Below are 22,266 nucleotides of genomic sequence, written 5' to 3' on the forward strand. Positions count from 1 at the left end.
CACAGTGAGTCTGAACCGAGAGAGGGAGAGAAACTGGCCAGATAGAAAGCACCAAAAGGGAGGCAGAAGCTTTCTACATTTTCCTCCCAAAAGATTTATTACGGATGTCAAAGACCAAAGTTTTACAGAGATGGGAAAGTTTTTTGGCTTTGCTCAATTTTCTATCAGTTTTAACCTGAAAAACTCAAGTGGATTTATTCTAACAGGGTTTCAAGATCTGTGAAATAAATCGGTAAGTAGTTTTCTTGGCTTCATCTAAACCACAACCAGTAGAGAATTCACAAAAGATGGGAAAACTCTACCATTCCAATTTGGTAGGATTTGCACTCAGAGAGATTGCAAAGGCAGACAAAAAGGCACAGAGGTATAGGGTGAATACTACACTTTTGTGCTATGGCCTAAAGAAACATGAGTTGATAGTGATAGTCTGAATTTAATTCCACTTGCTGGGATTTATGTAAGTACACCGGAATTTTCTATTCTTCAGAGCCTCATAGATTGACAAAAAGAAAAAAAAAAACACCTAAGTAGAATGAAAAAATATGTTCTTACTTTGAAAATGCATGTGGGTCCAGAAATGTGATATAAATTAAATATTGTTTCTATCCTGAGGGTTCAGCCAAAGGCTCTCTATATTTCACAGAAAAATAAAATAATACATGAAGTACTAATATGTATGCATTTTTGAGAAGAAACAGGCCAGAGCAGAAATGAAGTGCTGAGCAAAAAGGACATGAGGGAATGTGGTCTTTCTTTTTAAAAGAATATTTACATGCTATATGTGCAAGGAGATTTCAGTTAGCATAAGGTGATTTTATAAAACATTGGCAGAGAAAACCCTTCCAAATTGTTTTAATGGGTATAATTATTTTTCTCTATCAATACTAACACTTTTGTAAAGTAGCTGAGGCACTTTTTCTGCAAATGCTATTGTTTGTGTATATAAATGTTCCTGCTAATGAACAGCCCGTTGCTATTTTACTGCTTCCTATGCCTTACGGGGAAGCTGGCTTTGTCCAGCATTTAAAATGCTTTGTCTCAAAATTACACAGAACCTATACCAAAAATTTGATAGCAACTATAATAGAAAGGGTATTAGAAAAGTGCAAGTTCAGGATTGTATCCCATAAAGATCTACTGAGAAAGCCAAAAATGAATCAGTTCATGCGCTGTGTTCATATTTTCGGCACTCATCAGTCTGAGAAGAACCTTAGATCCCCTAAGAAAAATTTTCCTTCCCTATGTCAGGTTTTTCATTTCCAAGCACAAGTAAAAGATAGAGAATTCTTGAAAAGTTCATGTAAGTTTTCTTCCCAAAATGGCTGCCTATAGAGAGAGGTGAAGCCACTACCATTACCTACAAAAATGTTGTTCCCCAGTAAGAACGCAAGTAATGGTTGCAGTAACAATGCATACAAACACATACACCGACCTCATTTCTTGTTAGGATTACACAGAGATAGCACTGAATTTATATTTTTCCTTGCTCATATTCATTTACATACTGGGCTTATTACTGAGTAATTGTGAAAACAAGGAGATTTTTTGGATAATCTTTGGCTTAGTTCATGCGTGTGGAAACAGAACTAATCCTCTACGAAATCCAACAATTTGGATGTTGTAGTTCCTGTACTTTAATTTGTAAGTGTATACAGCACACAAATCTTTCATCAGGATGTACAAAAAGCAAATTGCTTACCTGTCTTTTGGAATGCTCACTGTACTCTCCGGGGATGTTGTGAGCACTTTTTATTAAACTCTTTGCAATATGATAGTAGTAGATACTGATAATGGCAAGGGGGATAAGAAAATACACCAGGAAAATCAGCACAGAATGGATCTTCGGGTGCATGTCGTCCGTCATGGGGTAGGGTATGCACGCTGTGAAAGTGGCATTGTCCGTGTCATTGATGTGGGCCAGTTCAGAGAAGACCGCTTCAGGAACTGCTAGGAGCATGGAGACCACCCAGATGGCAATGGCTTTGATGCAGGTCCATAGCACCGCACTGGAGGTCTGGATGTCCATGGGATTCACAATTGCTTTGTACCTGAAATTGATCAAAATGCTGATGCAAGTTAAAAGGTTCCTTTTCAAATTCGACCTGCGATTCATAGAATCATAGAATCATAGAATCATAGAATCATTCAGGTTGGAAGAGACCCATGAAGTCACTTCATAGCTTTGATTAAAATAACGTCATATTTTGTTCTTATTTGAAATGTCAACAGGTTTGAAATATTTCTTAAATTTGTATTTTCTCAATCTCTAGCTTCATCTGCATATATACTCACCAGGGCCACAAGGATGATCAGGGGGATGGAGCACCTCTGCTACAAGGACAGGCTGAGGGAGCTGGGGTTGTTCAGCCTGGAGAAGAGGAGGCTCCGGGGAGACCTAATAGCAGCCTTCCAGTACCTGAAGGGGGCCTACAGGAAGGCTGGGGAGAGCCTGTTTAGAAAGGCCTGTAGTGACAGGACGAGGGGCAATGGCTTTAAGCTGGAGGGGAACAGATTTAGATTGGAGATTAGAAGGGGGTTCTTTACTGTGAGGGTGGTGGAGCACTGGAACAGGTTGCCCAGGGAGGTGGTTGAGGCCCCTTCCCTGGAGATATTCAAGGAGAGGCTCGACGAGGCCCTGGGCAACCTGGTCTAGTTGGGGGTGTCCCTGCTGACTGTGGGGAGGTCGGACTAGATGACCCTTGGAGGTCCCTTCCGGCCTGGGAAATTCTATGATTCTATGATTCTATGATTCAGAGGTGGCAAAAACCTGTGGCCGTAGGTGCCTATTCCGTGCCAGCCTGGTGAGAGCACAGAAGCAGCCATGACTCCACTCTTTCTTTCCTTCCCCAAATCCTCCCAGCAAACCCAGAAACGCACATCCTCCCTCCATACTTCCACCTCACTCTCATACCAGCACACATACACTACAGTTTGTAGTGTACATCCTCAGCTCCCACAGCCCAGGATTCCCCCCACCATGGCTTTCCCACTCTCAGACCCCACCAGCCCCCCTGGTTGCACAGGGCAATAACCAGCATCAACCACCTCTTGCCAGATCAGCAACAACTACTGATGAAGAACATCCCAGCACCTCCCCACACACTGATATACTGTCCTGATGGTAACGCCTGGGATATGAGCATCTTCATAAAGTCAGGCAGGAACGACTCCCAACGGCCTGTGCAGAAGTATTAAACTCTTGAAGAAAGCAAACATTTCCACATAAACAATTGGACTACGCCGCGTTTTGGGATACTGTCTCATAATAGATGGCTGCATATAAACCTTTGCAGAATTGATAATTTCATAAGCATTACAATGAAAGCAGAGAGTGGAAATGCCACACTACAGCGAAGTAAAATAAATGAATAGAAGTAGACTGTGATCAGGAATTATTTTATTAAAAAAAAAATTGTTGCAGAAGGTGATACGAAGTGTTTAGAAGGTCAAATATACTTTGAGAAGAATGTTTCAAGGCTACCTAGATGTTTTGCTCAGAATTTTAATTATTTTGAAAACATTACTTTTCCAAACTTATGTAAATTATAGAATCACAGAATCATTTAGGTTGGAAAAGACCACTAAGATCATCCAGTCCAACCGTTAATCCAGCACTGCCAAGTCTACCACTAAACCACATCCCTCACCACCATGGGTTTTAATGTTTTTATTAAAAACTGAACATTGAACAAATCATTTCAGTTTGTCCAAGCTGTGGTAATTTCGAAGGTTGTTTTATCTGATGTTATTTATTTTATTTTGGCTTCTTCAGTTTTTTGTTTCTAGTTTTGATTTGAGATGGTTGTGGGGTTGGGGTTTTTTTGAAATTGAAGAGGTTTTGAGAAATGGAAAAATGATATATATATTTTTTTTTAAGTCTAAAGAAAAGTGTAAAAGGAAGATGAGAGTCAGGAGAGATTCATACTCTAGGTACATAACTTCACTCATGTTAAGGTCTTTCTTGTCAGTGGAGAAGCGCTTTCAAAGGGTGAATCAGGTCTAAGTGCATTAAATCACCCTCTGAGGTGCTTGTTTTTCTCTGTTAGCCATACAATGAGCTTAGAGTGAGAAGAACTGTAACTTAGATGTCTCTACTTGCTGATAAAACTCCTTACCCGTGCATGCAGATACATATACATACATATACAGATATAAATATGTAGGGGGTGATAAAACTCCTGACCCGTGCATGCAGATACATATACTTACACATACATATACAGATATAAATATGTAGGGGTATAAACAGGTGTCTAAATACATATCCAGGGTTAGGTTATGGCTAAATACAACCTAGCTGTTGAAAGGAATGCTGAGAAATGGAGTTGTGATCCCAAATACCCTTTATGGCCAATTTGCAGGTCCTGATAGGTACATCATAACCCCTCAAAACCTTGAGCAGATGTTCGAGGAACTGCAGATAAAAGCCATATCCCCAGCAGCATGTTGTGAGTTTGCTGGAAACCAACACTGGAAATGGCTGTGCCATGAAAATGTCTGGAGCAGAGCACCGTCTTGGTGCAAACGTTTTCTTCAGAGAATATTTGAGTCAAAATGTGCTTTGAAGTTCTCTTCCTCAGGACTGTGATAAATTGTCTTATCACTAAATAATTAAAAATAATGGCTATTTATGTTCATATCCTCTCTGAATTCAAAGAGAGCATTTTTACTGTGTCTTCACCCTTATTACAGAGTAGAAAATTAAACTCAGCAAATTGCATCTACTAAGTTTACCATTTTTTCTAACACACAAAGAGAAACTCCCTGGACACCAGGGTGTAAAGAGATACTTTATACTGCCATGGGAAGGATAGAAGCTTCTGCACAAAGCAGGAATGCTCCCCAGCACAAACTGTGACCTTATTAGTCAATAATTTGCTTCCTATTGCTGTCTGCCTTGATTTCATTACATAAAGACAGACCTTCTATTTCATTATACTCAGCTGAGGTGACGTCAAGTCCCTACATCTGCTCATTTCTTTAAAACTTCATATTGCTGGGGAAAAGTTGGTTTGGGAACTTCATGGGGCAGGGGGCGGGCACTGAGTAAAAATTACATTTTGTACTACAGATTTTTTTTTCCTCTCTTTTCCCATTGCAGTGTTTCAAAACATTTTGATCACAGCCCTATTACCCAAGACAGTGGACGCGTCACACACAATTCATTGTTTTAGCAGCACTCGATCTGGTTAATATCTAAATGGGAGATTTTTTTTGGAAATAGCAGAAAAAATGTGGCATATATTTGTGCCTTGACATATGTTGCTGTTTCAGCAAATAGCATGCTTTCCCCCGAGCTATGACTGATTCCAAGTTGGAAGGCACTGGAGCAGAGTGCCCTTTCTCACAAAAACAGTTGGGCTCAGCCCAAAAAACTTCTTTAATCCTCTCAAAATTCTAGTTGCTACTTCAGCTGACTACAAGGTGGCACTCTCCTTCCTAGGGCTCAGCCCTGGACAGTAACTCAGTGTGAACGCAGAGGAAAAGGCACTCAAAGTGCTCTACAAAATCTCTCATCTTGTTTGCATCTCTGAAAAGATATAGAGTAGAAAGAGATGGGTTGCAGATAAAATCAAATGTAAACTGAGTGAAATGAGCAGAGTTGCCAAAACGAACACCCAGCCTCTTCCTTTGTATAAAACCAGTTTAAGGCTGAAACCTACCACCTACCATTCAAATTACAAAGTGCGTATTTTCTATCAGTAAAACAACACTGGTAAATCAGAGTGAAGGGGCAAATTATTTAGTCAAATCAGTAAGCAAGATCCATCTTTTCCTTTACTTCACTGATGAAAAAAGAAAATTGCAGGTTGCCATGAAGATCAGGAAATAATTACAAATATGCATTTGGTTTTAATTAAAAGCCTTCATGTAAATTTTGTCTTCCTACTGCTGACAAAGGCACCCCAATCAGAAAATACTTTTATAACAAGTTTCCTTTCTTTGGATCTGTGGTTTCTGCCAACAAGCACAAAGTCGCCTGTTCTGCAGATGCTGGTTTTATTTATATAGTGTATTTTCACTATAAAGCAATCTCCTCCCTTCCATACAACCCAAAAGAACTGATGAAAGAAAGAATATCCTCTTTCTCCAGAGTTATAAACTATTACTACCTTATAAACTCCAGTATAGCTTATCTAGTCCTCCCCAACTTTGTTTTCAAAGCCTTCGTAAAGGTATTTCTCAGCCCCCAATTAATATGGGACGTTCTACTCCTGTCTCTGTTATTCCCCTCCCACACACTTGACTTCAAAAGAAGCTGCTTCATGATTAGTCCTCATCTGTCCCTCCGTTGCAGTGCTACCTCTTCTTCTAGAGTACTTTGTTGTGATGCCTTTCAAAACCAAATTAAAAAGAAAAAACAAAACAACTCAATAATACACAGGCAGCCACTGGACTGTCATGGTTTTAGCCGAAATCACCGAAACTGGACTGACAGATGGCCCTTCCCCTCGCCACCCCCTCAAAAAGAGGAGAGGAAGAGATAAGGAGATTTAGAAGTTTAGAATGAACTAAACTACTTTAATGAAGAATTAATACTAAAATAAAAAGGAAGAAAATAATGAAATAGATACAATATATACAAAACCGTATCAAGCTCCCAGGATGACAGTCCCATCACCGGCAGGCACTGGGGAAGTCCCAGACTGATCTCAGTGATGGATGGGGACTGGATTCCAGCTCTGGAGTCAAGAACACGCAGATCGGAATCAAAAGCAGATGAACAGACAAGGTCCTCTTCGGACGTCGGTGATCGCAGGAAGACCCTTGACCCTTTGATCCCTCAGCTTTTATACTGAGCATGGGGCAAACGGGATGGAATACCCCAGCTGGTCAGTTTTGGGTCACCTGTCCTTTCCGTTCCTCCCCACAGATGTGAACCCTCTACATTTTTCCATTTCCAACCCTCTAAGGGGGCAAATAATGAAATTGGCTGACCTTGGTTGTTATAGCAATAAGCATAAGCAAGGGCCTCTCTGTAAACCATTCCATTGGTCTTATCATTCTGAGAACGAGCAGTTTTCTCCACAATATGCCATTCATTTCAGAGAGTTAGAGGAGGTCTTGCTAAAATGTAAAATTACAGAACACAAAATTGGTTCGGTTTTACTACAAACCAGGACAACAGCCTACCATCCCAAGCAGAATTGCCTCAATATTTCCTTGCACTTCTGTTTCTGTACCTTGTGTTGTCTCCACTTAAAAACCTTTCAGGTCAGGGACTTCCTTCTTGTTCCTGTTCATATAGTACCCACCACAAACAGTTATCACCCAGTTTCCTACATACATCACAATGCAAATAAATAAATATAATATTAAAGTGTCATGAAACAAGCACAGACCTAATTCAGGCAGGACAGGTACATACCACTTGATTTAATTTGGATATTAATCCTGGAGCTGGAGGGGTTGGTATCATTGGCTTTATTATAAAGCTTCTGGTTTAAGTGATGTTACTGCATCATAGTACTGCATGAGTCATTTATTAAAACAACTTCTATGCTAGTATTTTATTGTGTCATTGCATTAATATTTCAAACACAAAAAGACAACATTTAGCCTCACAATATAAAAGTATCAAACTATATCTGAACAGGTAACATGGCTGTATGGTCAATATTTGTTAAAAACACGATTATTGTGTCCAGGTGTAGTCCACTCTATTAAAGTTGAATGAAATTTTGAATGGGGCCAAATCCCTTTTCCTTGTTGGGGCAGTTCTGTTAACTCTGTTCCAGTTGCATCATTAAGCAGCGAAAAATTTATCCAGCTGAGAAGAATGTGGAATTAATTGATGTTCAGTGCTGCAGGAACCTCTTTCACAACACACAAATAGCCTGAGATTTGCATTTATTTTATTTTATTCTTTTAAATTCTTAAATTCAAAGTAGATTTCTTCATTTTTTATACAGTTAGTCACCACATTTTTGTTCTAGGTCTTATGCAGAAAACTGCATTCACCGGGAATGAGGATCTCAGAGGTCTGATAGCTGACTCTAATGAGCAGCATTTGAAATGAAGACAAGCAGACCATGTGTAAACACAATTAGCTGAATGTCAATGGCATGTGTTCTATGTTTCTCCAGGGGAAATCCTAAGATTTTCCTAAGGGGAAGAAGTTTTCCACTCTATAGAAATATGTTCTGTTGAGCCAAAAAATATCAATAAGGCTTCAACAAAAAAATCTAATTTAGTCTTTTGGATGATAATTTCTCCACCCTAAAAAGAATCAAAACAAAATTTTCCTAGGATGGGGCTTTTTTTCTGCAGGAAATATATTACCTGTCCTGTCTACCCATTGTTTCAGAGGATAAATTTTCTTTTTCCTTTTCATTTTTTCTTCTCTTGCTACTTCTTTCTCTTGCTGTTCACCTGAGATTAGCTACCTGTATTTCTTAGAGGGTAGCACAAATCTTGCAATGGTAACTCACTGCCTGCAATCTGGCTTTTTAGTTCTACTTGCCTAAGCCCATTTACTTATAACTGCACTAGTTAAAAGTACCATTGTTAATTTGTTCAATTATCCTCCTGAGAGCAATAATAGTAAATTGTTTCACTGACTGTTATTCTGAAGCATTCATTTATGTCAGCATTCCCAGTAGATTCATATTTAAGTTGGATAATGCAAAGAGTCACTGATAAACATATTTTTATATATTTTAAAACAGCCAAATATGTCTTACTATTGCAGTTTCTGTAAGTTTCTACTTTGATAAATGGAGAGGGCTATCGAACACTGGCATTTGCATTAATTAAAGCAAATTTGGCTGCTGCAAGCACAACACAGGCTTGTATCAATCATTGGCTGGGTTAAGAACTTTGCCATCCTCAGGACTACGCTGTTTCCCTGGGACCTGAAGAGCACACACAGGACACGCACAAAAGCAGGAGTTTTAACAGATGCACACGCCTGTATGAAGCTTGAGAAAAAATTGATAACTGGGGAGTAAGATGCTATTTGCTGACAAATCATTTTGCAGCTGTGTAAAGATGGCCACAAGGAACTTCTCCAACAGCTGATTTGAATTGTCAGACTTGGGAAAACTTGCCCTAAAATAGGTAATTCCTTGATTTACTCCAGACAGAAAATTCCTCCTGTACTGATGGGGTGTGTGTTCCCATCCTTTTTTTCTTTCTGGAATATTTTCCATCATATTCCTTTTTAGCTGCATGGAATGGTTACAAATTAACTAGAATATTTTGGGGTGGGGACAGGTGAGAACAGGATTCACTGTTTAACTTGGCAACAAGGATTGCTCCTGACAAAATATGAGTTTCATCAAAGGCGTTCTGGGTAAGCTTTAGTTTGTGAGTCAAGTTTGCACATATAAACTAAAGGGTGAACTGAAAAAAAATGTGAGAGACAAAGCTTGCCCAGTCTCTCTTAAATTTCTTTTACTTTGCCTGTTATCACATAATTATGACGACATTGCTCCAGTGAGAGAATCATCTGGACCATCATTTCTCTTAATGTATTTCAGTAAGTCATTCATTCAATACATTTATCTCAAGTGTCAGGGTTCCTAAGATATAAACTTATGGATTTCATAGGTCTACTGGTTCCATATAATTTTGCTATACACAGTAAAGGCATTGTTTTTCTTATACAGACAGTCTTTCATTTTACCTTTGACTATTTTTTCTTTATTCTTTGGTTAGTTATAGGTAATTTTCAGGACGTCAGGATATTACTTTCCCTGTCAAGGCTCTTTAGTTCCTGAATGTCAGGAAATCATGTCCACTTCACTGCTTCACCTGCTACATTACATGTAATAAGAAATGAGGATTTTAGAGGTCTCAAATCACTGTATTTCAGCCTGAATCAGCACCTGACATCATAAAAGAAGAACCTTTAAATAAATTCTGGAGAAGAGTAAGTAAGAAACTTTTATTAAGTAACTTTCATTATTTTATGTAAAATCATACAGTAGTTACTAGGGCACCTTTTCACACAAAATGTCTTCAAAATGTTTCCTGAGTCCCCCAAAAAGTAGGAGACAGTAGACATGCAGAATGGGTTTGTTATCAGTTGTAGTCAGAATTCAGCACAAAACTTTCTTGAGTCTTTTTACACTATTAAAAATACAGGTTGCAATCTTCCAAAATCAAAGCAAATAGCTAAAGAAATAAAAAAAACCCAACCAGACAAAGAAAAGCTATCAAATAGTTTAGCCATACAAATCTATAGAACATATTTTAAGCATCTCAGTCAGGCACTGCATTTAGTTATTTAAGTATGAATAAAAATTTTCAAACTCCCTTCTTATTAAGATATAGGAAAGGACTCATGGCACTAATTAAGAATAAATTTGCTACCTGGTTAATCAAGTCTCATCAATGGTGTCTTTCTGTCACATTTTTTAGGAAGAATACAAAGAAGATGCTATTTCAATTGCAGCAGGGCCAGTTGCTCCACTGTTCAGCTTCACTGTCTTCACTGGAGTGCAGCAGGACTGTACGTGAGCTAACACATTTAAAGCCTTCATTAGAAGGAAAATTCAATCTAGAAAAAGTAGCAGAATTAAATTTAATCCTATTTCTACAGATCCCACAAAAAATGAGGCACAAATGACAGCCAAAGAGAAAATGAAAGACTCTGTGGGACAAATCTAAAGCTGTTTTAAGGGGCTGCTATTTATTCCTTCAAGACCCCAGGTCTCTTGGCATTTTGTGGGTATAATTGCGGGTATAATTGCCTTTTGTCAGCAGTGATGGCCAGAGATGCACACTGTAGCATCCTCTGTCCCCTAAGCTTTTCCAGCCACCTCTCCAGACCGTAGTTTATCCAGCCCTCTAGCTCTGAAATGTATCTTGGAAGCTCCCTTTCTGCATTTGCGCTCCACTTCCTTACCCTCAATTCCTTCCCAGGCATAAAATGGCAAGATCTCTCACCCTGAGAAGGTTTACCATTTTTTCTAACACACAAAGAGAAACTCCCTGGACACCAGGGTGTAAAGAGATACTTTATACTGCCATGGGAAGGATAGAAGCTTCTGCACAAAGCAGGAATGCTCCCCAGCACAAACTGTGACCTTATTAGTCAATAATTTGCTTCCTATTGCTGTCTGCCTTGATTTCATTACATAAAGACAGACCTTCTATTTCATTATACTCAGCTGAGGTGACGTCAAGTCCCTACATCTGCTCATTTCTTTAAAACTTCATATTGCTGGGGAAAAGCTGGTTTGGGAACTTCATGGGGCAGGGGGCGGGCACTGAGTAAAAATTACATTTTGTACTACAGACTTTTTTTCCTCTCTTTTCCCATTGCAGTGTTTCAAAACATTTTGATCACAGCCCTATCACCCAAGACAGTGAGCATGTCACACACAATTCATTGTTTTAGCAGCACTCGATCTGGTTAATATCTAAATGGGAGATTTTTTTTGGAAATAGCAGAAAAAATGTGGCATATATTTGTGCCTTGACATATGTTGCTGTTTCAGCAAATAGCATGCTTTCCCCCGAGCTATGACTGATTCCAAGTTGGAAGGCACTGGAGCAGAGTGCCCTTTCTCACAAAAACAGTTGGGCTCAGCCCAAAAAACTTCTTTAATCCTCTCAAAATTCTAGTTGCTACTTCAGCTGACTACAAGGTGGCACTCTCCTTCCTAGGGCTCAGCCCTGGACAGTAACTCAGTGTGAACGCAGAGGAAAAGGCACTCAAAGTGCTCTACAAAATCTCTCATCTTGTTTGCATCTCTGAAAAGATATAGAGTAGAAAGAGATGGGTTGCAGATAAAATCAAATGTAAACTGAGTGAAATGAGCAGAGTTGCCAAAACGAACACCCAGCCTCTTCCTTTGTATAAAACCAGTTTAAGGCTGAAACCTACCACCTACCATTCAAATTACAAAGTGCGTATTTTCTATCAGTAAAACAACACTGGTAAATCAGAGTGAAGGGGCAAATTATTTAGTCAAATCAGTAAGCAAGATCCATCTTTTCCTTTACTTCACTGATGAAAAAAGAAAATTGCAGGTTGCCATGAAGATCAGGAAATAATTACAAATATGCATTTGGTTTTAATTAAAAGCCTTCATGTAAATTTTGTCTTCCTACTGCTGACAAAGGCACCCCAATCAGAAAATACTTTTATAACAAGTTTCCTTTCTTTGGATCTGTGGTTTCTGCCAACAAGCACAAAGTCGCCTGTTCTGCAGATGCTGGTTTTATTTATATAGTGTATTTTCACTATAAAGCAATCTCCTCCCTTCCATACAACCCAAAAGAACTGATGAAAGAAAGAATATCCTCTTTCTCCAGAGTTATAAACTATTACTACCTTATAAACTCCAGTATAGCTTATCTAGTCCTCCCCAACTTTGTTTTCAAAGCCTTCGTAAAGGTATTTCTCAGCCCCCAATTAATATGGGACGTTCTACTCCTGTCTCTGCTATTCCCCTCCCACACACTTGACTTCAAAAGAAGCTGCTTCATGATTAGTCCTCATCTGTCCCTCCGTTGCAGTGCTACCTCTTCTTCTAGAGTACTTTGTTGTGATGCCTTTCAAAACCAAATTAAAAAGAAAAAACAAAACAACTCAATAATACACAGGCAGCCACTGGACTGTCATGGTTTTAGCCGAAATCACCGAAACTGGACTGACAGATGGCCCTTCCCCTCGCCACCCCCTCAAAAAGAGGAGAGGAAGAGATAAGGAGATTTAGAAGTTTAGAATGAACTAAACTACTTTAATGAAGAATTAATACTAAAATAAAAAGGAAGAAAATAATGAAATAGATACAATATATACAAAACCGTATCAAGCTCCCAGGATGACAGTCCCATCACCGGCAGGCACTGGGGAAGTCCCAGACTGATCTCAGTGATGGATGGGGACTGGATTCCAGCTCTGGAGTCAAGAACACGCAGATCGGAATCAAAAGCAGATGAACAGACAAGGTCCTCTTCGGACGTCGGTGATCGCAGGAAGACCCTTGACCCTTTGATCCCTCAGCTTTTATACTGAGCATGGGGCAAACGGGATGGAATACCCCAGCTGGTCAGTTTTGGGTCACCTGTCCTTTCCGTTCCTCCCCACAGATGTGAACCCTCTACATTTTTCCATTTCCAACCCTCTAAGGGGGCAAATAATGAAATTGGCTGACCTTGGTTGTTATAGCAATAAGCATAAGCAAGGGCCTCTCTGTAAACCATTCCATTGGTCTTATCATTCTGAGAACGAGCAGTTTTCTCCACAATATGCCATTCATTTCAGAGAGTTAGAGGAGGTCTTGCTAAAATGTAAAATTACAGAACACAAAATTGGTTCGGTTTTACTACAAACCAGGACAACAGCCTACCATCCCAAGCAGAATTGCCTCAATATTTCCTTGCACTTCTGTTTCTGTACCTTGTGTTGTCTCGACTTAAAAACCTTTCAGGTCAGGGACTTCCTTCTTGTTCCTGTTCATATAGTACCCACCACAAACAGTTATCACCCAGTTTCCTACATACCATCACAATGCAAATAAATAAATATAACAATGAAGTGTCATAAAACAAGCACAGGCCTAATTCAGGCAGGACAGTTACATACCACCTGATTTAATTTGTATATTAAACCTGGAGCTGGAGGGGTTTATTATAAAGCTTCTTGTTTAAGTGATGTTACTGCATCATAGTACTGCATTTCCCACAAATGAGTCATTTATTAAAACAATTTCTATGTTAGTATTTTATTGTGTCGTTGCATTAATATTTCAAACACAAAAAGACAACATTTAGCCTCACAATATAAAAGTATCAAACTATATCTGAACAGGTAACATGGCTGTATGGTCAATATTTGTTAAAAACACGATTATTGTGTCCAGGTGTAGTCCACTCTATTAAAGTTGAATGAAATTTTGAATGGGGCCAAATCCCTTTTCCTTGTTGGGGCAGTTCTGTTAACTCTGTTCCAGTTGCATCATTAAGCAGCGAAAAATTTATCCAGCTGAGAAGAATGTGGAATTAATTGATGTTCAGTGCTGCAGGAACCTCTTTCACAACACACAAATAGCCTGAGATTTGCATTTATTTTATTTTATTCTTTTAAATTCTTAAATTCAAAGTAGATTTCTTCATTTTTTATACAGTTAGTCACCACATTTTTGTTCTAGGTCTTATGCAGAAAACTGCATTCACCGGGAATGAGGATCTCAGAGGTCTGATAGCTGACTCTAATGAGCAGCATTTGAAATGAAGACAAGCAGACCATGTGTAAACACAATTAGCTGAATGTCAATGGCATGTGTTCTATGTTTCTCCAGGGGAAATCCTAAGATTTTCCTAAGGGGAAGAAGTTTTCCACTCTATAGAAATATGTTCTGTTGAGCCAAAAAATATCAATAAGGCTTCAACAAAAAAATCTAATTTAGTCTTTTGGATGATAATTTCTCCACCCTAAAAAGAATCAAAACAAAATTTTCCTAGGATGGGGCTTTTTTTCTGCAGGAAATATATTACCTGTCCTGTCTACCCATTGTTTCAGAGGATAAATTTTCTTTTTCCTTTTCATTTTTTCTTCTCTTGCTACTTCTTTCTCTTGCTGTTCACCTGAGATTAGCTACCTGTATTTCTTAGAGGGTAGCACAAATCTTGCAATGGTAACTCACTGCCTGCAATCTGGCTTTTTAGTTCTACTTGCCTAAGCCCATTTACTTATAACTGCACTAGTTAAAAGTACCATTGTTAATTTGTTCAATTATCCTCCTGAGAGCAATAATAGTAAATTGTTTCACTGACTGTTATTCTGAAGCATTCATTTATGTCAGCATTCCCAGTAGATTCATATTTAAGTTGGATAATGCAAAGAGTCACTGATAAACATATTTTTATATATTTTAAAACAGCCAAATATGTCTTACTATTGCAGTTTCTGTAAGTTTCTACTTTGATAAATGGAGAGGGCTATCGAACACTGGCATTTGCATTAATTAAAGCAAATTTGGCTGCTGCAAGCACAACACAGGCTTGTATCAATCATTGGCTGGGTTAAGAACTTTGCCATCCTCAGGACTACGCTGTTTCCCTGGGACCTGAAGAGCACACACAGGACACGCACAAAAGCAGGAGTTTTAACAGATGCACACGCCTGTATGAAGCTTGAGAAAAAATTGATAACTGGGGAGTAAGATGCTATTTGCTGACAAATCATTTTGCAGCTGTGTAAAGATGGCCACAAGGAACTTCTCCAACAGCTGATTTGAATTGTCAGACTTGGGAAAACTTGCCCTAAAATAGGTAATTCCTTGATTTACTCCAGACAGAAAATTCCTCCTGTACTGATGGGGTGTGTGTTCCCATCCTTTTTTTCTTTCTGGAATATTTTCCATCATATTCCTTTTTAGCTGCATGGAATGGTTACAAATTAACTAGAATATTTTGGGGTGGGGACAGGTGAGAACAGGATTCACTGTTTAACTTGGCAACAAGGATTGCTCCTGACAAAATATGAGTTTCATCAAAGGCGTTCTGGGTAAGCTTTAGTTTGTGAGTCAAGTTTGCACATATAAACTAAAGGGTGAACTGAAAAAAAATGTGAGAGACAAAGCTTGCCCAGTCTCTCTTAAATTTCTTTTACTTTGCCTGTTATCACATAATTATGACGACATTGCTCCAGTGAGAGAATCATCTGGACCATCATTTCTCTTAATGTATTTCAGTAAGTCATTCATTCAATACATTTATCTCAAGTGTCAGGGTTCCTAAGATATAAACTTATGGATTTCATAGGTCTACTGGTTCCATATAATTTTGCTATACACAGTAAAGGCATTGTTTTTCTTATACAGACAGTCTTTCATTTTACCTTTGACTATTTTTTCTTTATTCTTTGGTTAGTTATAGGTAATTTTCAGGACGTCAGGATATTACTTTCCCTGTCAAGGCTCTTTAGTTCCTGAATGTCAGGAAATCATGTCCACTTCACTGCTTCACCTGCTACATTACATGTAATAAGAAATGAGGATTTTAGAGGTCTCAAATCACTGTATTTCAGCCTGAATCAGCACCTGACATCATAAAAGAAGAACCTTTAAATAAATTCTGGAGAAGAGTAAGTAAGAAACTTTTATTAAGTAACTTTCATTATTTTATGTAAAATCATACAGTAGTTACTAGGGCACCTTTTCACACAAAATGTCTTCAAAATGTTTCCTGAGTCCCCCAAAAAGTAGGAGACAGTAGACATGCAGAATGGGTTTGTTATCAGTTGTAGTCAGAATTCAGCACAAAACTTTCTTGAGTCTTTTTACACTATTAAAAATACAGGTTGCAATCTTCCAAAATCAAAGCAAATAGCTAAAGAAATAAAAAAAACCCAACCAGACAAAGAAAAGCTATCAAATAGTTTAGCCATACAAATCTATAGAACATATTTTAAGCATCTCAGTCAGGCACTGCATTTAGTTATTTAAGTATGAATAAAAATTTTCAAACTCCCTTCTTATTAAGATATAGGAAAGGACTCATGGCACTAATTAAGAATAAATTTGCTACCTGGTTAATCAAGTCTCATCAATGGTGTCTTTCTGTCACATTTTTTAGGAAGAATACAAAGAAGATGCTATTTCAATTGCAGCAGGGCCAGTTGCTCCACTGTTCAGCTTCACTGTCTTCACTGGAGTGCAGCAGGACTGTACGTGAGCTAACACATTTAAAGCCTTCATTAGAAGGAAAATTCAATCTAGAAAAAGTAGCAGAATTAAATTTAATCCTATTTCTACAGATCCCACAAAAAATGAGGCACAAATGACAGCCAAAGAGAAAATGAAAGACTCTGTGGGACAAATCTAAAGCTGTTTTAAGGGGCTGCTATTTATTCCTTCAAGACCCCAGGTCTCTTGGCATTTTGTGGGTATAATTGCGGGTATAATTGCCTTTTGTCAGCAGTGATGGCCAGAGATGCACACTGTAGCATCCTCTGTCCCCTAAGCTTTTCCAGCCACCTCTCCAGACCGTAGTTTATCCAGCCCTCTAGCTCTGAAATGTATCTTGGAAGCTCCCTTTCTGCATTTGCGCTCCACTTCCTTACCCTCAATTCCTTCCCAGGCATAAAATGGCAAGATCTCTCACCCTGAGAAGACAGTGAGGAGCCCCACAGGCCCAGTTTGCATTCTGAGCTAAGTGCATGGCCCACCATGGAGGTAAATTGGAAAAACTTCCCTGAAGCGGTGAACTTGGAATGGTTCAAGTCAAGCATAGCTCAAGTCAGGTTCATCCCTGGCTTCTGTCCTTTTTTCAGTGAGGAGACGCTGGCACTACTTTTCTTCATGTGTGCCATGTTATAATCCCTCTGGCTACAGTTCTCTCTTCTCTCTATTTTTATCCAAGAACACACCAAGTCCTAGGACTTTCTCATCAACATCCATTAGCCATGGCCAAAACTGCCGTCCAATGGCCTCTGGAGAAGCAAACTCATCAGGGGACCCATTTTTAGTTCCTTGTCCCATCACACCCCAAGGAAGTGGCCATCACGCACCAGCTCTGTGGGCATTTTCAGGGTGTGCTGAGTGCTATTGGGGGTGTTCTGCCCTATGGTCCCCTTAGTTCCCTTTTTTTTTTTTTTTTGTTTTGTACACTTTTGTCCCTCAGCCCTTTTCCTTTTTTCATTTGTCATCCACTGTAATTATTAGGTTTTCTCTTTCTGTAATCCACTCTGGTTTTTGTTGGGTTTTTTTTTTGTTTGGGTTTTTTATTTTTAAACCAGAGAAGTATTAAGGTTTCTAGAGGTGGTCTGGTTTCTCCATTATAAAGGAAAATCGATAGGAGCAGTGGCCATGAGGGGCAGGGATGCTGTCCCTGCACATCTCCTGCCTGGCAGTGAGAGGCGACAGCTGGCTCTGATGCCTCCTCTGATGCCCACACACTGCACAACCAGTGCCACCACTGCTGCCACCATCCCCACCACTGCTGCTGATGTCCCGCCCCCCTCTGCCCCAAAATGTGTGGGGCTGCAGCACGGGCACCTCTGCCCACCCCTGGCAGCCAGACCCACAGGAGCTCTGGGGTGGGAAGGGCTGTTTGATGGGACCAGCTGCTGTTCCTGGGATGGGGATGGGCAGATCTTGGGCAGATCTGCTGTGTGCTGCCAATTTCAATCTGCAAGTGTGCTCTAGGGAGGTCTGGGAAGCACTGTTACAAATTACATATCATGTTTGTTCACAAAAAAGCAAAACAAACCAAAACTCAAATAATCTCGGTACTGGATAATCACAGAATCACAGAATCTTCTAGGTTGGAAGGGACCTCAAAGATCATCTTGTCCAACCGTCAACCTAACTGACAAAAATAGACACCCGCACAACAAACAAGAAGCATCACCATCACTAAACCATACCTCCCAGCACTACATCAACCCCTCTTTTGAACACCTCCAGGGATGGTGCCTCAACCACCTCCCTGGGCAGCCCATTCCAATGCCTGATAACCCTTTCAGTGAAAAAATTTTTCCTAATATCCAGGAATAATGAAGCTTCCAGATCGAAGGTGCACATTTGTCACACTGAAAGCACTAGTGATGCTGAGAGGGACTTCAGTGACAAAAAGCCATGTGAAACAAAGCAACTTTGGAAAAGATGTATGTGCAATGAACACTACTTTTTCTTCCTTACAGCTTCAGTTTGTAAGTGACGATCGTTCAGAGTTTATTGCTTTTGTAGCTGCTGTTGTTAAATGTCTCTTACACACGTAATTTGCCATGCAGAACTTCCACATCAACAATACGGGCTAATTGCACTGTGGAAACCAAGACAACCTCCCTTATCCTAATTCATGTAGGCACGTTATAAAGAACTCTAAATAAATATTTATACTATATTTATAAATATTTATAATATATTTATAAATATTTATAAATATGTTCCTTAGGGTAATCAATGTCTGGAGTTTTTACACAGTTCTGTGGCAATAAGAGTAAAAAGTAGGAAAGGCTTCAATGATCATGTATTAAAACATAATTTGAGTATTACCTGTGAAAGAAGGGGTCACGGAGAAGACATTGTATACCAGACCAAATAGGCAGTGGATCATAATGGATCTTTTTTAGCCATATCACTGCTTCCACGCTGCTAACATCCTATGCTAGAATCGCTTATCTGGAGAAAGCACTGCCCCCAGCCAGGCCTCACCTCCTCATCACCTCTAAGGTGCAAGATGCTGCCACCACTTAAAATCATAGAATCACAGAATCATAGAATGGTTAGAGTTAGAAGGGACCTTGAAGATCATCCAGTTCCAACCCCCCTGCCCTGGGCAGGGACACCTCCCACCAGACCAGGTTGCTCCAAGCCCCATCCAGCCTGGTCTTGAACCCCTCCAGGGATGGGGCAGCCACAGCTTCTCTGGGCAACCTGTTCCAGTGTCTCACCACCCTCACAGGAAAGAATTTCTTTCTGGTATCTGATCTAAATCTCCCCTCTTCCAGTTTAAAACCATTACCCCTTGTCCTGTCACTACACTTCCTGACAAAGAGTCCCTCCCCATCTCTCCTGTAGCTCCCTTCAGGTACTGGAAGGCTGCTAGAAGGTCTCCCCGGAGCCTTCTCTTCTCCAGGCTGAACAACCCCAGCTCTCTCAGCTTGTCTTCATAGGAGAGGTGCTCCATCCCTCTACTTCTCATCTGCCAGCATAATTACACAAACAGTTTCCCCATAACCGAATTTAATCAAGATGACAGACATTAGGATCTGGCTACAAATTAGTGTGATAAAAACCTCTCCACATCAGTGCTTCCCCTTTAGTTCAATACAAATGTGGTACAAAAAAGTAGACCTGAGTCTGACCCAGACTGAACTGAGAGTTCAGGCAGCTTCACCCACAGGGGACTCGGGTCCCTAGCAGATAAGACACTGGTCTCTGAAATCAGTGGGTGCTCTTCTGACTGAAAAATAAATAGGTTTTTTTCTCAGCAACTGAAAATAAAACTACAGAGGGTAAAGAAACAAGAGTTGTTAAATTGTTAGTATAACCATTTCTGATATGGACTCCAAAATGCTGGAGGAACGTACTTATTATGAGCTTATGTGGTCACAGCACCCCATCTGTAGCTGTTTCCTAGGGTGTGTAATTCTAAATGCATTCAGCATAAACTGATTCAGCATTATCACTTCTCAAATCTTTACTAATATTAAAAGAAGGCTGTAAAATTATATGGGAAAAGCAAAAAAAATGAATGCTCCAAAGTTATATAAAAAGTAAATGAATGAATCCTTAAATAACCAGCATTCCCTCACATTATAATCCACTAGAGATACAATCTCCTCTGCAAATAACATCTTCCCTTTTCAAATAAAATACCACAATCATTTTAAATGGTGGAAACAGAGCAGAAAGAGAACTGCAAGGTTTGCTTGGCTCTCCAAGGACAGTTTTTAACATACTCTTTAGCTGAGGCAATTAGTGAGCTACAGGAGTTCACTTCAAAGTATGATTTTCAAGCTCTTCTTCAAAAATATAGTCGATTTTCATATGCCACAAAGTCTTTATACAGAAGTATTTTACGTCCTGATTCAAACACCACTGAAATTGATGGCCACTGATGACTACTCTCAGGTGCAATCAAATGATTTACTAAATTGGCTAAAAAAAGAAATAAATTACAGTTATACTCTAAAAAAAAATAAAATTACAAGTTTTAAAGAAATGTTATTATAACTGTGAAGATACATTACTGAACTCAAGTCTTCACATCATGCACCAACATAATGCATTTGTTCAGCTTAACAACAAAAGAAAATGGGGTACTTCCTACAGAGAAGGAATTAAACATTTTCTTTTTTGGCTGAAAAAAAAAAGTGTTAAGGAAAGAAATATAATTTCATTTGATTTAAAAGTTGCCAATTGCACTGCAAGATTTTGCCTTTCAGAGCCTGAAGCACTGCCCAACAGCCACCCAGGTGCTATAAATCCCTTAAGTATCCATTTATATTAATTGGAAGGAAAAGCTTGGGGTCCAGCTTTCTGTTTCTTCCTAATTTGTCAAGTACTAGAGAAGGCAGTGTTACTTTCTAGTGTGTTTGGGGGGCTTTTTTTTTTTTTCTTCATTTTCTATGACTTCAGACACCAAAATGAACAGTTTGAACCGAAAGTGTAAGACTGAGAATTACAACAGAACAGCTGGGTGTCTCCAAATTCCCAGAGGCTGAACTAGTTCTGGCAGTCACCTCTGGTAACCTGGTCTTTACTGGGGAACAAACACACACACACACACACACACCCTTCCTTTCTCAGCAGAAAGAAGCAAATCCATTAAAAACACCTCTGTGCTTGACTTGGTTTAAGCTGCTCGCTGCCTGTTGACATATCCCTGTGGTTTGTCATAAATTCTATTTAGGGTCTAAAACCTTCTTCTAATTAATGAGATTTCGGTACGTGGGCTGTTATGGAGCCATCCCAGAGGTGCAGAAGCCAGGACTAAACCCTGTTCTTGCAGCTGGCACCCTGGAAGTTGGAGGCCCAGGCTCACCCATCTCCAGAAACCCTTTAAGTTAGTACCAACCAGACTTGCCATCAGCCAGTGATGGAAGGAGAAGTATGGGCCATTCCCAAGTTGGAATGAGGGGATTGCAAATGAGGGATAACTTATCAGAGGGGTACTTCACCTTTCATGCCAGCTCTAGCTAGCTTTAGCCCAAGCTGCAGAGACCTGAGAAGGGGCAACCAAGCTTTCCTACCTGTCGGCGCTGAGGGTGGTGAGGGTGAAGACAGAGACACCAACAGAAGTCAGCTGGATGGCAGGGATGAGCTTGCAGCCCACCTCCCCGAAGAGCCACTCCTCGGAGAAATACCGGGAGGCATCCACGGGCACGCAGGTCACCAGCAGCAGCAGATCACCAGCAGCCAGGCTGGAGATGAAGATGTTGGGCACGCTCCTCATGGCGCTGTTGGAGATGAAGATCTTCATGAGGGTGACGTTGCCCAGCAAGCCCACGGTGATGATGAGCAGGTAAAGCGAAGGGATGACACAACGGATGACAAACATGGCCGTGCCCTGCCCTGGGGGCATCAGGGCCGTGTCTGGCCCCAGCCGGGTGCTTCCATTCTCCCCGAGGGACATTGCTGTGAGCTCGGGTGGCAGCTCGACCTCCATCCTCCAGCTTCCAGCAGGTTGAAGGTCTTCAATGCCAACTGTAGCAGGAACCGCCGGAAAGCTTCACCTCTCTGCGAGTCAACTAACTTTCTCCCCTTTCCCTTCCTGCCTTTCTTCTCCCCCTTTTTTTTTTCTTTTTTTATTCTCTGCCGAGTTTTCTCCCCTCAAGAACGCAGAGGAAGCACCGTC

General features: G+C 40.0%; 1 protein-coding gene across 1 annotated transcript in view; it reads right to left on the bottom strand.

The window, feature by feature from the left end:
- The window catches only part of NMBR (neuromedin B receptor), a 32,039-nt gene extending 9,873 nt beyond the window's left edge, over positions 1-22,166 (bottom strand). The window contains exons 1-2 of the mRNA XM_014939557.1: positions 21,662-22,166; positions 1,700-2,048 (exon numbers count right to left, since the gene is read on the bottom strand). Of these exons, the coding sequence (XP_014795043.1) occupies positions 1,700-2,048; positions 21,662-22,077 (765 nt within the window). The 5' untranslated portion in view covers positions 22,078-22,166. The remainder of the gene's footprint in view (positions 1-1,699; positions 2,049-21,661) is intronic.
- Positions 22,167-22,266: the final 100 nt, after the last annotated feature.

The sequence above is a fragment of the Calidris pugnax genome, unplaced genomic scaffold (genome assembly GCF_001431845.1).
Source record: "Calidris pugnax isolate Ruff unplaced genomic scaffold, ASM143184v1 scaffold57, whole genome shotgun sequence".
NCBI classification, from domain to species: Eukaryota; Metazoa; Chordata; class Aves; order Charadriiformes; family Scolopacidae; genus Calidris; species Calidris pugnax.